The sequence below is a fragment of the Protobothrops mucrosquamatus genome, unplaced genomic scaffold (genome assembly GCF_001527695.2).
Source record: "Protobothrops mucrosquamatus isolate PMUCROS unplaced genomic scaffold, P.Mucros_1.0 scaffold_257, whole genome shotgun sequence".
Lineage (NCBI taxonomy): Eukaryota > Metazoa > Chordata > Lepidosauria > Squamata > Viperidae > Protobothrops > Protobothrops mucrosquamatus.
The window spans coordinates 596,748-612,745 of record NW_015386333.1 but is presented as its reverse complement, the minus strand read 5'-3'; the positions used below and the strand labels follow the sequence as shown (position 1 = coordinate 612,745).

General features: G+C 39.7%; 1 protein-coding gene across 1 annotated transcript in view; it reads right to left on the bottom strand.

Annotated features, from left to right (window-relative positions):
* ADAM11 (ADAM metallopeptidase domain 11) overlaps positions 1–15,998 on the bottom strand; it is a 67,683-nt gene that overhangs the window by 26,733 nt on the left and 24,952 nt on the right. The window contains exons 5-8 of the mRNA XM_029287218.1: positions 15,890–15,975; positions 15,230–15,296; positions 6,619–6,685; positions 5,335–5,402 (exon numbers count right to left, since the gene is read on the bottom strand). Coding sequence (XP_029143051.1) covers positions 5,335–5,402; positions 6,619–6,685; positions 15,230–15,296; positions 15,890–15,975 — 288 coding nt within the window. The remainder of the gene's footprint in view (positions 1–5,334; positions 5,403–6,618; positions 6,686–15,229; positions 15,297–15,889; positions 15,976–15,998) is intronic.

Here is a 15,998-nt window from a genome sequence, read left to right as displayed (position 1 = left end):
ACTAACTTCATATACTTAATGATCTGAGAGTGGATCATTTTAGAGACCGAGTGCCCAAACTGCAACCCAAATCCCACTTATGTATCATTGGGTGCCAGGTGGGTGTGGCCCATTGGGTGGGCGTGGCTGCGGTGGTAACAGCAGACTGGGGGGACTAAAAAGTTCAATCAATCAATTCCAACTTTGCAAGATCTTTTTTTTCTCCACGAGAAGTTGAAATTGACTGATTGATTGAACCTTTTTTTTTGTACATGGCAGCAGAGGCCTAAAGTGAAAAGGTTTTATAAAACCCAGCGACAGTGCACGTGCCCACAGAGAGGGCTCTGAGTGCCGCCTCTGGCACCCGTGCTATAGGTTTGCCACCACTGACCTAGATTTTAATCCAACACATTAAACATGGAGCTATAGTGCACCTGCAAGCCTTGCTGCTTGGAATGTGAGAACTTATCTAGCTGCCATTTGTTATTCTAAAATAAAAATTTAACTACAATCTCAAAGTAGTAAAGCAACTTTTTTCCAATAATGTTTTCAAGTGAAATAAACAAAGATCTAATTTGTTTATCTTATTAGATGTTTATCTTGCCATAATAATAATAATAATAATAATAATAATAATAATAATAATAATAATAATATTCAAATTGCTAACTGGTGTGGTAGCTGATGCAGTACAACAGCATCTAATTGAAAACAATCTCTTTCCACCTGAGCAGAAAGGAAACCATCCCAATAGCAGAGGAACAAAAGATCAACTCCTAATAGACAAAATGATCTTGGAAAACTGCAAGAAAAGGAAGACCAACCTGAATGTGGCATGGATTGACTACAAAAAGGCATTTGACTGTCTGCCACATGACTGGATAATCAAGTGCCTAGAAATAACAGGAGTCAGTAGAAACATCAGAAAATTTGTGGAAAGATCGATGGCACAATGGAAGACATAGTTGCAAGTCAATGGTGAGAGACTGGGAGAGGTTAACATCAAGAGAGGAATATTTCAAGGAGATTCATTATCACCATTACTATTTGTTATTGCACTGTTTCCTCTGTCAACAATACTGAATAACTCAGGACATGGCTATCAAACATTAAAAACATCTGCCAGACTATCCCACCTTCTTTACATGGATGATCTGAAGCTCTATGGAAAAACATCATCTGAAATAGAATCACTGCTCAACGCTGTTCGTATATATAGCCAAGATATTGCAGTGGAGTTTGGCTTGGACAAATGTGCCACACTTACTATCAAACAAGGAAAAATAGTGAAAACTGAAGGAATCAAGATGCCCCACGAAAATAACATTAAGAGTCTGGATAAGGAAGATTATTACAAATACTCGGGTATCCTTCAAGCTGACAACATCAAGCACACTGAAGTCAAGAAAAAGATTAGAGGTAAATACATCAAGAGAGTGAAGAAAATCTTAAAGTCCAAACTCAATGGAGGAAATACCATAAAGGTAATCAACACCTGGGCAATTCCAGTCATTAGATACACAGCTGGAATAGTGGACTGGACTCAAGCAGAACTAAAAGCAATGGATAGGAAGACCAGAAAAATAATTACAATGAATCATGCCCTTCATCCACGCAGTGACATTGACAGACTTTATCTACCAAGGCAAATAGGTAGGCATGGAATGCTGCAAATACATCAGATGGTTGAAGAAAAAATGGCTTTGGAAGAATATCTGAAGGACAGTGATGAAGAAATTAGCACTGAAATTAGTATATCAGGAAAGATTACTGACTACTGGAGAGACCAAACTGGCCTACAAGAAAGACCAAATGAAGAACAGAATAGAGGCATGGGAAGACAAAACACTACATGGCCAGTACATTAAAAAAATAGCTGGGAAAGCAGATAATAATAAGATCTGGCAATGGCTAAGAGCAGGAAAATTGAAGAAAGAGACCGAGGGATTAATTTTGGCTGCACAAGACCAAGCCTTAAGGACAAATGCATATAAAGTCAAAATTGAGAAGACAGCAACAGACAATAAGTGTGGCCTATGCAAAGAAGCTGAAGAAACAGTGGACCACCTGATAAGCTGCTGCAAGACGATCGCACACACTGACTACAAGCAGCGGCATGACAAAGTAGCAACAATAGTGCATTGGAAGATCTGCAAGAAATATCATTTGCCTGTAAGCAAAAATTGGTAGGATCATAAAATAGAGTAAGTCATAGAAAATGATAAAATTAAACTGTTCTGGGACTTCAGAATTCAAACAGACAAGCACCTGCAACATAACACCCCGGACTTAACAATTGTCAATAAGAAAGACAAAAAAGTCTGGATAGTGGACATGGCAGTGCCTGGAGACAGAAGAATAGACGAGAAAGAACTGGAAAAGATAACAAAATACAAAGACCTACAAATAGAAATAGAAAGACTGTGGCAAAATCAAGCAAGAGTAGTACCAATAGTAATAGGCGCCTTAGGTGCAATCCCAAAACAACTGGAGCACCACTTGAACACCATTGGCATTGACAAATTTGCCATTAGTCAATTACAAAAGGCGGCCTTACTAGGAATTGCCTCCATCCTGGACGATATCTGTAATAACATCAAACATCCACATCTGCCTATCCCAGGTCCTTGGTAAGGACTCGATAGATAGACAAAATGTCAAATCCAGTCTGAACATCTGGCTGACTGTGCGATGATCTATAGTAATAAAGTTGGAAGGGACCTTGGAGGTCATCTAGTACAACCCCCTGCTCAGGCAGGAAACCATACCATTTCAGACAAATAGCTGTCCAGTCTCTTCTTAAAAACTTCCAGTGTTGGAGCATTCACCACTTCTGGAGGCAGGTTGTTCCACTGGTTAATTGTTCTAATTGTCAGGAAGTTTCTCCTTAGTTCTAGGTTGCTTCTCTCCTTGATTAGTTTCCATCCGTTGCTTCTTGTCCTGCCTTCAGGCGCTTTGGAGAATATCTTGACTCTTCTTTGTGGCAGCCCCTGAGATATTGGAACATTGCTATCATGTCCCCCCTTGTCCTTCTCTTCATACCCAATTCCAGCAACCGTTCCTTATATGTTTTAGCCTCGAGTCCCTTAATCATCTTTGTTGCTCTTCTCTGCACTCTTTCTAGAGTCTCAACATCTTTTTTACATCGTGGTGACCAAAACTGGATGCAGTATTCCAAGTGTGGCCTTACCAAGGCATTGTTAAGTGGTATTAACACTTCACGTGATCTTGATTCTATCCCTCTGTTAATGCAGCCTAGCACTGTGTTGGCTTTTTTGGCAGCTGCAGCACACTGCTGGCTCATATTTAAGTGATTGTCCACTAGGACTCTGAGATCCCTCTCAGAGTTACTACTATTGAGCAAGGTACCCCCTATACTAGGCATGTCAAACTCGCGATGTCACGTGATGTCGCGTGATGTATCGGAGCTTTTTCTCCATTGCCGGCAATGAGGTGGGCGTGGTTTTGGGATAACGCGTCTGGCCCGCAGGCCGGTAGTTTGACACCCCTGCCCTATACTATACCTGTACATTTGATTTTTCTTGCCTAAATGTAGAATCTTACTTTTTTCACCATTGAATTTCATTTTGTTAGATAGCACCCAGTGTTCAAATCTGTCCAGATCCTTCTGTATCTTAAGCCTGTCTTCTGGAGTGTTGGCTATTCCTGCCAGTTACTTTATAAGTAACTCAAAGCAATCGCCCAGCTGTTTTTTCATGGCTAAAACAGGGCTAGAACTTAGAGTCTCCTGGTTTCTAGACCAGCACCCTTAAAAATATACAAAAATGTAGGGCAAGAGAAGATAACCTGCTTTGGACTATCCATTTAAAAGAATAGATAAATGAAGTAAACTGGGCTAAGTAAGACAACTGAAGACTTTTGCAATTAACAGTGCTTAGTTTGGATAGGCATTATTTATCAGTCCCTATAAAACTTGAAGGTAAATAAGCAACTTCTATTCTTATGAAACATTTCCTCTTTCTTTGAAATGCATATATGGCCACTAATAGACTGCTTAGCATAGTATTGCTTCCACGGGAGAAAGAGAACAACATGGTTTCTTCCCTATATGTTGAAAAATTCCCAGAATGTCATGACAGTTCATTGCATATGGGGGACTCTGAAATGTTTAAATTGACATGTATGTAAAGTATTAATGCTACTTATGTCTGGTCTATATTGAATGGGAAGCAAATTCATGAAGATAACAGAATAACAGAATTGGAAGGAATCTTAGAAGTCTTCTAATCCAGGAGTTCCCAAACCCCAGGCCATGGTCCACTACCAGGCTGCAGCCTGTTTCAAACTGGGCTACGTGAGTGATGGACAAGAACATGCACACAAAGTTCCATTGATGTGTGTGGTGAACAAACACTCATGCATGAAGCTCTACTTGTGCAACTGAAGGGAGCTGATGCTCATGGACGAAGCTCCACTTGCATGACCAGAGGGCACTTGCGTGCAAAGCTCCATTCACAGGAATGGAGCTTTGCGTGCAAGCACTTTCCACAAGCATGAGTGGAGTTTCATGCGCAAGCACAAGCACCCTCACTCACATGCAAAGCTCCATTCACTCGAGTGGAGGGTGCAGGCGCCCCCTGCTCACACCAATGAAGTTGTGCATGCGTGTATGCCTGCCACTCATATGTTCCCCCCATATGCCAGGCTGGGCTGCAAAAGTGGAAAGGTTGGGGACCACTATTCTAGACCAACCCCCTGCTCAAGCAGGAGACCCTATACCATTCTGGACAAATGGCTGTCCAATCTCTTCTTAAAACCTTCAGTGATGGGACACGCACAATTTCTGGAGACAAATAGTTGCATTGATTAATTGTTCTAACTTTCAGGAAATTTCTCCTTAGTTCTAGGTTGCTTCTCTCTTTGATTCGTTTCCATCCATTGCTTCTTGTCCTGCCTTCTGATACTTTGGAGAATAGGTTGACCCCCTCTTCTTTGTGACAACTCTTCAGATATTAAAAGACTTGCTTTCATGTCACCTCTAGTCCTTTTCATTAGACTAGACAGACCCAATTCCTGAAAGTATTCTTCATATGTTTTAGCCTTCAGCCCCCTAATCATCTTTGATGCTCTTCTCTGCACTCCTTCCAGTTTTGGCAACCAAGTATTCCAAGTGTGGTCTTATCAAGGCATTATAAAGTGATACTAACACTTCACATGATCTTGATTATTGATTGCAGAAAAAGATTGTAGAGAAAGGTCTGGACTATTCCAACATAATAGGTGATGCTAGGAATTTATGCATAAAAAAATTGTGTTCTGTTTTTCAGGTACAGTAAATTTATAAGACTTCTTTGGACTTCTGTTTTGATTATTACTATCATGTAGTAAATTTACCTGTCTTCGTCGACGCAATTTAGGAAGCCCAGGAGGAATGTGGTAGTTCAGTGCAGAAAATAAACACCCTGAAAGAAAAAAAATACATATCACATAATGGAGAAGGGTATCATCTATGAAAAAATAGGTAATCATATTTTCAGTTATTTAAACTGGGACAAAAGATGTGATCAGGCACAGTATAGTAATATATATACATATACTGACTTATAATCTTATGCTACCATCCTGATACAATTATACTGAAATATCTAGCATAACTACCTGATACCAATCTATGATATGATTTCTTCCAATGCATATCAGTTGAGATGCCTGAGAGAAGAAATCATCTGAATGCTCACCACCTATTGGAAGAAATATTTTTGTTGCATTCTATTCAAAACTCAAGATAGTTGTCATCTTCCTTTCAGAAAACATGTCTTAAGAATTACAGCTCACCATCAGAACTATTTATATCAGGTCTATTGGGTTCCTGAGACAGGTACTCATCTAAACCCATCTCCCTTCCCTGGTAAGAAAAAATCCTGCCAACAAATAATCAGCTACTTCCTTTCATGGAGCCTCAGTGTATGCAAAGCAGAGCTTCATTTCAGTTAACAGAAATCTTCTAGAAGAGTCTGTCCCTGAAGTTTTCCAAATTCCAGAGAGAAATCTCTATCACTGTGCACTCAAAGACATTTCAGACTGAATCTATTTATTGTCAAAGTCAAAGCACTCTGGCTACTGAAACACTACAGAGTCACAAATGTGAGATGGATGTTTACATAAATTGAATAAAATTAAAAATAAATAATAAAATAAAATAAATAAATAAAATCTATTCTCCACTTTAAATGCAGAAGACCTTCTTTCAGACTATGAAATACACTCTTTTGAAAATTTTATCATTTCTTTAAATAGGTTTTCAATTGTTATATGATCATGCTATCTATTTTATTAGGAAGTTTAATCTAGGTTTTTTATGTTTTTTAATTACCAAGGGAGTAATTAAAGTACATCCCAGGGGAAAAAAAGAAGGTGAAAATAAAACACACCAAGAAACAAATAAATAAACCAGGGGGAAAGACTGGCAATGAAATATTGAGGATGTATTTGTATCTCAGTACTCAACAGAAATTAAATCCAGCAGATTTGCATTATTATAGGCATAATTTATTGAGACTATAATTAAGAACAGAATTCCAAAAAATTAAAGGAATGCAGAGATAAAAGCTGGAAACTCATTTCCTCCAATTCCCAAATTACAAGATACAACATCTCTTGGTTGAAAGGCCTGTTTACCTGGTTCTGTGCAACCACGGGACATGCGAGGTACTGGTGTCTGGTAGATTTGGTGAGGAAGTGGCTCCTGCTGTAGGGGATTTAAAAAAGAAAAATATTGCCACAAGAAACATGTATTTCCACACATTGTATCAGGCAATACTTAATTCAGTTCAGTTTAATTAAAATGATCTGACCTGTTATTTACATAAAGTCCTTTACATTTGTACGAATGGATAGCAAGGCTGCCTATATCCAGTGGTGGGATTCAAATATGTAAAGAATTGGTTCTCTGTGTGGCTGCCACTTCTAGAAGTCCATTCTGGGCCTGGGCAACAAAAAATTAGCTACCAGTTCTGCCAAAGTGGTGCGAACCAGTTGAATCCCACCACTGCCTATATCCTTATGTCATAATTGTGCAATTTCATTCACTAAACTCCCTTTTCATGACCTTATAATTCCTTAATTAGAGTTTAGGTGACTGGATGAAGCTGAGCTTTTTTTCTTTGCACCCTAGAGAGAAACATCTGCCGCTACCTAGGACTGAACTTTCAACCTTCTGAATGCGAGGCAGAAGTCTCCACTACTAGGCCACCACTCCACTCATTGCAATTTTATTCACTCTTGAGTCTCAATGAAGGAGAATATTTGTAGCTCGGGGTTGAAATGAAGGGTTCTTGTTGCTCTCTGAGCTTGCTTGTTTTCTTGCAGACGTTTCATTACCCTAACTAGGTAACATCATCAGTGCTAGTAAGGAGTGCTGTTTGCTGTCTGTTTATATTCTGGGGTCTTGCCTGTCTGGGTGGTGGGGGCAGTCTTAGGGATTCTTTGGTTAGGCTGTTCACTAATGCCTCTGTAGCAGTTTCTTGATTGGGGAATTGCTTATTTGATTGTTGATCTGAACAACAGAGTTAGAGTTAATCTACGCTGATCTGAATGCTGATTACTGGAGGAGAAGTGCTGGAGTCTTTTTCTCTTTTGGGCTGGTTGATTGTCTCTTTTGCATAGTCTATAGATGTTGCTAATGTCTATGTGTCAATTGATGGCTGATTTGTCAGAATGCCAGACTTCTAGAAATTCCCTGGCATTTTGGGATTTGGCCTAGTCTAGGATTGTCACATTTTCCCAGCTGAAATTATGCTTAAATCTGTCTATATGTTGTGAAATTAAAGAATTTTCATCATGCCTTTTGACTGCCAGTTGGTATTCATGGATACATTCTGCCAGTCTTCTGCCTGTTTGTCCTACATAGCGGTTGTTGCAGTTCTTACATTGTATGTTGTTGATGACTCCTGTTTTTCCTTCTGGGGTTGCTGGGTCTTTGGGTTTACTTAAGATGTTTTGAAGGGCTTTAGTTGGCTTATGTGCTATGATGATTCCATGTGGTTGTAGTAGTCTATTTGCGGTTTCTGAGATATTCTTGATGTATGGCAGTGTAATTCTTTTTAGAGTTTGGGTTGGTTGTGCTATATTGGGTTGAGTGGTTAGGAACTTTTTGATGAAGTTGCGTGGGTATCCATTTTTTTGGAATGTGTTGTATAGATAGCTCCATTTCCTTTTTCTACTGTTCTGGATTGCTGCATTGAGTTTGGGCTCATTTAAATAAAGTCCTTACACAGCTTCTATTCTATAGAATTAAAATATAAACAGACAGCAAACAGCACTCCTTACTAGCATTAATGACATTACCTAGTTAGGATAATGAAATGTCTGCAAGAAAACAAGAAAGTTCAGAGAGCACCAAGGACCCCTCATTCTTGGGTCTATATTAAGATAATTTTTCAGACAATCTGTGAAGGTAGAATGAATCACAGAATAGGAAGGATCATGACAGCAAGCTTCTTCCTTTACATATGTCTATCTGAAGGCCTAAAGAAAATATTCTTACGTGTAAATATATTCATACTACGCGTAATCCAAACAAACAGGAATTTAAAATCACACCAAAGGATTCTTTCTTTTTAAAGTGCCTTTAATTCTTCAAATTTGTGTTGTTTGGAAAGATAACATAAATTGCTACCACAGTACCAATCTCTACACTGATATGTTCATTGCACTCTAATGTTGAGTTGAAAAGCGAAACATGAGGGTCAGTTCTAGTGTCCCATATAGCCATGGTAACAATGAAAGACTTTTTTTGTAATCTTTGTTCCACATAGTATCTTTGGCTTGCTTCAGAAGATGTCTCCAGAGGTATACTCTCATGCTGTATGCAGCAGCTAAGCTGATTTATTTTTGGGTCACTTGCTATCCTATCTAGAATTGGTCAAAGGCAATTTTTTCATTTGCACTGATAGAACTCTGAAGAATTCATAGGCATGCCATTTTCCATCAGTGAGAATGTACCTCACCTTGACTCTAAGGTCCTGAGCAAAAACCAAATTGTCCCTGCTTCACTGAGAGGTTCTCATAGAGTAAAAGGAGCTTTATATCCTCCACTCTAATAGCAACAACTTTTTTTTTCTTTACATCACCAAGCTTATGAGTGCAACCTGCTTGAATGCAATTAACCCAAGCCTTCTAGTGCAGGGCTTTTCAACCAGTGGTACGCATATCACCGGTGGTACTTTGGCACCTAGCAGGTGGTACGCAACCATCCTAGAGAAGTGATAGCGGGGAGGGAGAGGAATGAGCTGAAGCGGCGGCAGTGCCACACAAGCCTGAGGGACAGACAGATGGAGCTGCAGGGCTGTTGGGGCTCAGCAGAAGCCCCAGGGTCAGTGCTGGGCTCCAGCTGATCGATGCTTCTGGAAGCTGGAGGTGCCCTGAAGTGAAAAGGAGGAGGAGGGGGGAAAGAGGAGAGGATATAAAAAGAGGTTTTGGTGGGAAAGGGCCAGCCAGGGACTGCCCCCCCCCGGGTGTGCGAAGAGGAGGCAGCGAGCGCCCGGCATCCCTGCTGACCATCCCTGCTGACCACTGAGAAAGAAAAAAGGCAAGAGAAGTGCTTCCCTTTCCCCCAGGGTGGAAGCTGAGGGGCACAGGGCACGATGCTATCGGCGGCACGTTGAGAAAAAGAAACAAGTATTCAAAAAAAAAACCCCAGCTTTCATTAGTTTGCAGCCTGCTATCTCAGAAGGTCTCTGTTGAGGGTATGGGGCTGCCAGAGGTGACATCCCCTCCAGCCCATGCGCACGCGCACACACACACACATACACACACACAAACAAATGCACAGGTCTGGGAAAGGTGAGGTGAGAGCCACACAGAGGCAATGACAGGGGGAAGGGGTCAAAATGTGAAGTCTCTGCCCATCACTGCCTGTCTGCTGCCACCTCTGCCCAGAGCCTCCAGTAATTTTTAAAAAAAAGCAGGGGAGGAAGGAAGGAGGGAGGAGGGAGGGAGGGACAAGGAGAGGCAACTTGGTTGGAAATGCCCCAGTTCGAAGGAGAACGCAATTTTGTGTTCTGTTTTGTCACAGACAGAACTTTGTTGGCAATCCAAATTAACTTTGGTATTCTTGAATTGTAAACTCTTAGGAAAGTATCCCCTCCTTGTGTGTTGCTAACAGCCATTTCCAGTGGGGAAAATAGGACAACGCAGAGTGGGTGGGGGGAATATTTTCCTTTGCTATATTTCCAGTCTCAGTTAGACCAAGGCAGGGTCCCTACAAGAGAGCCCTTTTAAGGATTATGTATTAATAGAAAAGCAACTAAGCTACTTCTGTTCCAGCTAAAGCTGTGGCACATAAAAAACGGAGGAGCTCTGATCAACGATCACAGCCACTATTTTGACAGTTTTGATGTACTGTTGTCTATGGACACCCCCACTAAATGCAAGCATGGGATAAACTGAGCCTGATTTGTTCTCAATCTTTTAAGTAGCCACAAACTACTAGCAAAAGTGGCATTTGATCACAAGACAGGAGGCATTGAGAAATGTTCCCCTTTTTGCATTTGAGCATCCAAGAAGGGACAGGAAAGGAGACAGGGAAAGAGGAAAGACAAAGAAAAAAGAAGGAAAGAGGGGAAGAGAGCAAGGAAGGAAAAAGGAAGAAAGGGGGGAAGGAAGAAAAAGGAAAGGAGAATGAAGAGGAAAGGAAAAAGAAGAAAAGAGGAAGGAAGGAAGGAAGGAAGGAAGGAAGGAAGGAAGGAAGGAAGGAAGGAAGGAAGGAAGGAAGGAAGGAAGGAAGGAAGGAAGGAAGGAAGGAAGGAGATTATAATGAGAGGGAGGGGGATCTGAGGGAAGTCCTGCTTTAGCACTTGGCCAGGACCAGCCCTGCTGCCGTTTTGCCATCCCCTTGTCCCCTCCTCCTGACTCTCCTGGTGGTCTCCCATCCTATCGCTGAGGATACTTTGGTTACAAAGCACAGAGAGGAGTGGGCCTCCCTCTGATCCACACATTTTGTCCTCCCACACACACCATGAGCAACCTGGCCAAGGAGAGCGAGTCAAGCAGCAACAGCCTCAGGAGAAGGTAAGCCCAGCCGGTCACCCCCTTGGGAAAGGCTGGGCTGAGCTGGGCACTTGCCCTCCACTGCCCAGGGCTCTGGGCAGCCTGCACCGCCAGGGGTCCCCCGCATGGCTTGAGAGCAAAGGAACCGCCACTGAAGAAATTAAAACCGGTACTTTTTCCTTTTTTTTACGGTTTGTAACATTTTATTAGATTATGGAATAAAATACTAGAATACAAAAGCAAATAGTAGGATACAGTAGGGAGGAAGAAGGGGAAAAAAGTGAGGGGAAGAAGGGAAAAAGAAAAGGCATTGACTTCCGACTTCCTCTGTTGCAGTAGAATGAAGCATTAACATCGAACCTTAACTTTTTACTTTTCCATAATAGTATAAATTAGCCATTTCTATAACAACAAATAAATCCAATCAGTAAAACCCAAAATCCCCCCCCCCTTTTTTTTTTTAGTCATCAAGTTTTTGACACCTTGCTAAGCACTGGTGGTACTCAAATATTGTTATGTCCTAAAAGTGATACAATCTGTGAAAAGGTTGAAAAGCCCTGGTCTAAAGGACAACTGATAGGAAGAACTGATTGGCTCATGCTGTGTTCAGCATTTTGAATTCAGTAGAAGTGAAAATTACTGCAAATCAGCTCCAGGCTGCTTTTGAAGGACTGGGGAATAGAATCCATAGTGGTGTAGAAAGGTCCCTATTAGCAATTAATCACCTCTTTCTCTGGCCATCTCCTCTTAGCTCTGCTCTCTGAATTTCTCCACATCAGACAGCACTTATTTTTTTTAATCACACAGTGGGAAATTGCTTTTTTTTCCCTTTTCCTTTTTATGTTTCTCTGTGTACAAGAAAGATTGCTACTGCCTCATTTTTCTACAATCCCACTTTTCAGACTTCCCCTCTATGTATGACATACCTTTCAATTTTCAGTATTCCATCCCTTAGCTAATTTCTTCCTCCCCCCACCCACCACATTGGTCTCTGCCTGCCACGCTACTCCATTACATCTATACTACATAGCATTATTTTATTTTTCAGAACCTCATAGATCCATTTGCAACAAACTGCATCAAATTACAACTACTGTCACATATTCTGACAGCTCTTCAAGGTCTTAAGTCTTCCTGATCATTCATAAATCTTTTAACATGGGTGACAGGGAAAGAATGTGGAATATCCACATATAAAGCAAATGTTCTGCTACAAAGCTCTCTTTGATTGTTCTCTTGTCTTTTTTTCAACTATCCATGTATATGTGCATTTCCATCCACCAGTCTCTAATTTTTCTAGCTTTATAGTTAGTCCTCGATTTAGGACCACAATTGAGCCCAACATTTCTGTTGCTACATGAGACATTTGTAAAATAATTTTTGCCACATTTTACAACTATTCTTGCCACAGTTGTTAAGTGAATCACTGCAATTGCTAAGATAGTAACATGATTGTTAAGTGAATGTGGTGAGCTGCCAAAAGTCTGAATTTTGATAATGTGACCATTAAAATGCTGCAGTGGTCGTAAGTATGAAAAATGGTCATTTTTTTTCAGTGATGTTGTAAATTCTAACGGTCACTAAATGAACTGTTGAGGACTATCTGTATTTTTCTTTGGCTCTTTTTTCTTTCTCTGTCATGTCTCTCAGTTACAATATTTACTATTCCCTTCCCTTCTACATTCCTTATTGGCGAGTGGCTTGAAGCCAGCCTGCCTACCTCAGAATCCTAAAGGCGTCCCAAGATGAACTTTTTATTCCAAATGGCACCAATTCTAACCTCAGACCAAGGAACTGGGTTACTTATCATTTCCCAATTGTCTCTACCATCCTGTTTGATCCAGCAAGAGGGGCATGCTCTGGATACTGTCAGCTAAGATGTTGCCCAATGGGGTCCATTTCTACTATGGGTCTCGCCCTTTGAAATATCATTCCCCTTGAGATTAGATTGGCCTCCATCCTTGTGCCCTTCCATAAGGACTTGAAAACTTAGTTTTGTGCCCAGGACCAGGACCCTACACATGTGACATTTTTCATTTTTATTTTTTCATATGTATTTTATTGCAAAGGTATTTTATTACCTTGAGTTACCTATGTTAGATGGGCAGTTATATAAATTGAATAAATAAATTCAAGCAGGAATGGCTCCATTATAAAAATCACAGCCAAGGTAAATTCAGACATGTGGAATGTTTTCTGGGAAAAGAGTTAAAGGATAAATTTAAAATAATAAATTAAATGTCTTAGGTACTAATAATAACCTCCACCGTTTTATGTTCAAGTATAGCAAAATATCTAGGTAGTGGTTAGCAGTTGGGAAAATAAGTGGAAAAGAATGAGGGAATGCACTACTAAAAGTTGTTTATTATTATTATTATTATTATTATTATTATTATTATTATTATTATTATTATTATTATTATTATTATTATATTTTTGCTTATGTTTATCTTCTACTTTGTTTTTTGTATTCTTTATTCTTCTGTTATTTCTCTTTATATTATCTGGAAAAGCTTATATAATAAAAAAAAACTTTTAAAAATTCTAAGGGTATGGGTAGAAACAAACAAAAACACCCCTAGAAGTCAATCAGGGCTTCATCCTGAACTACCATTTGATCCATTTAAAATCCTTTCACCTCTGCTCCACACAAAGGAGAAAGGAAATAACTGCTAGCATCACTACCCGTGTTCTTGCTCTCGTTTTATGTTCAGTTGTGTGCAAAACTACCCCTGTGATGTGGTACGAAAGCCACAAAGCTACTAAGCCATCTTCTCTCTTAAAGGACCTGTGAATTAATTGCATCCACATATAGCGCAGGAATAATCAAAGGGCGGAAGCAAAAATACCATTATGAGAGATCAAAGTATTTACATGTTCTAGATATCTGAAACTTTGCAGAAGAAAACATCAGCTTTGCCCCAATTTTGGTATAAAGCCAAAAGAAGCATGAGTCAGTTCTCTCTTAGCCAATATTGTGAGATCTCACAGTTTTTGAACTGTTTCTAGACTGATGAAAAGATTTTCTATAGAAGTGCCATGTGCACCAAAGTGTTACTGTTATTCAAGACTGAAGAACACCCTGTTCGTGCTTAAAAATTGTTTCTTTCTTACTGGTTCATCTATTAAAATATTAAAACATCCTAAGCTGAAAATTAGTTTCTTCCTCCTATGTTAAGTTGAAGTTTATGTTTATGTTATCTCAATTTCTTTTTCCTCTAATACTTTTTGAGCAAAATATTGTAAGTTTCCCCAACCATGTTTTTCATCTAGCAATCTCTAAAATGATTGTTTGGAATAAAGCAATAGTAAAACATCTATGCAAATTGGGGCAGATAAGAAGTAAAAAGATAGAGGAAGCAGTTTCTCTGAAAAACAAAACAAAACATGGAATCTCTTTTCCTTTGCTACTATGGTAACAACATTCAAAGGAAGCACCCTGGGAAACTCCTTATCCAGGCTTTTACAAAAGAATGGCTGCTGGAAATACATTAGGCCAACTTGTGGGGAGAAGCAGATTTAGAAGTTGCCTAAGCCATTTAGCACCATAGAAAATGATCCCAATTTCTTTGGAGCCAGATATGATATAGCTCTGTATTGGAGAATTTTTAGAATCTGAATATGATATTTTCTTTAGCAATTTCTGGAAGATTTGCAGCCATAATAGCCTCCCTATCCCTTAGGGAGAAAGAAAGGCACATTTTGAAATCAATACATTGATTATAGTATACAGCAAAACGTGTTGAGAAAAATAAAACACACGGCAATTTCTTGATAAAGGTTGGAGTTAATTAGCCCTGCATGGGTCTGGCCTTGCAGTTTTAAAGGTGGCATTTTTCTTTCTTTCTGTTACCATGCCAAGAAAGCCTAAATAGAATTTATGTGTATTATTCTTATATGTCACTATTGGTCAAAGCAACTGTGCATCTTGTAATGGTTATCTTTTATCCTAGGAACAATCTAGTGATGTTGGTTGGACAATTGTTGCCGATATCCTTCAAGTGAGCTTTCTGGCTGAAGAGAAATTTGAATCCAGGCCTCTGCAATTCAGTGCCAGTAATTTTGCCCAGACACCTCACTTTGACACTGATCCTGTCTTAGAACAGACTCCCAATATCTACAAAAGTTTACGGGAGGGAAGGGAGCCAACACGAACTTCCTTTCACCTCTGGGGATGAAACACAAGTGAGGTATCTCCATGGCAGTGATGGAATTACAGCCCGGGCCAGGCTTTCCTTACCGCTTGATGTTCAAGTGAATCATGAGGCTTCAAGAGGTACGCATCTTTTCCATCAGAGAAAACACCGCTGAAGAAGTGCAAAGAAATACGAAGAGGTTACATAAAACACTAAAGCAACTATATTTACATTAGGAGGGAAAAAATTAAGAAACAATATTCAAGCAGACATCAATAACTTCCTTAGGACAAAGTTGCAGGTTTCTAAACAGTTGCATCTTAAGCATTTCCATGAAGCAATCATAGTAGACATTTCTTACTCTCACTCAAGGAAATAAAAACAGAATATGGACCAAGAAATGTCTATGTGCAGATTACAACCCCGTAAGAATTACTAGGAAATATGATTACCAGGTGCTAAACTGGCCTTCAATGTCGTAGAAACCACAGTTACAGCATGTTGACATCACCCCCAAACCCACTCAGCACTGGAGTAGCAACTTTAATCTAGTTTCTGATTGATCAGAATTATTATTTTACAAATATTTATGATCAGAATTATTATTTTTAAATGTCTAAATTAATTCTTCATCTATAAAAGATACTAACATCTCCAACAGCCAATTAAAAAAAAATACAACACATCCACAGTGACTTTGCCTTGATGGAAACCGGGCTTTCTTTGCCACGTTTCCTTTTCCTATTTCACAGTTCCTTACTTACTGTAGGCCATGGCAGGTAGATAAAGCCACAAAAGAGTTTGCTTCTCCACGGAGATTGCCTTGATAGTAACAGTGCTCACTTGTTCCCTAAAAGAGATGTAAAAACATCG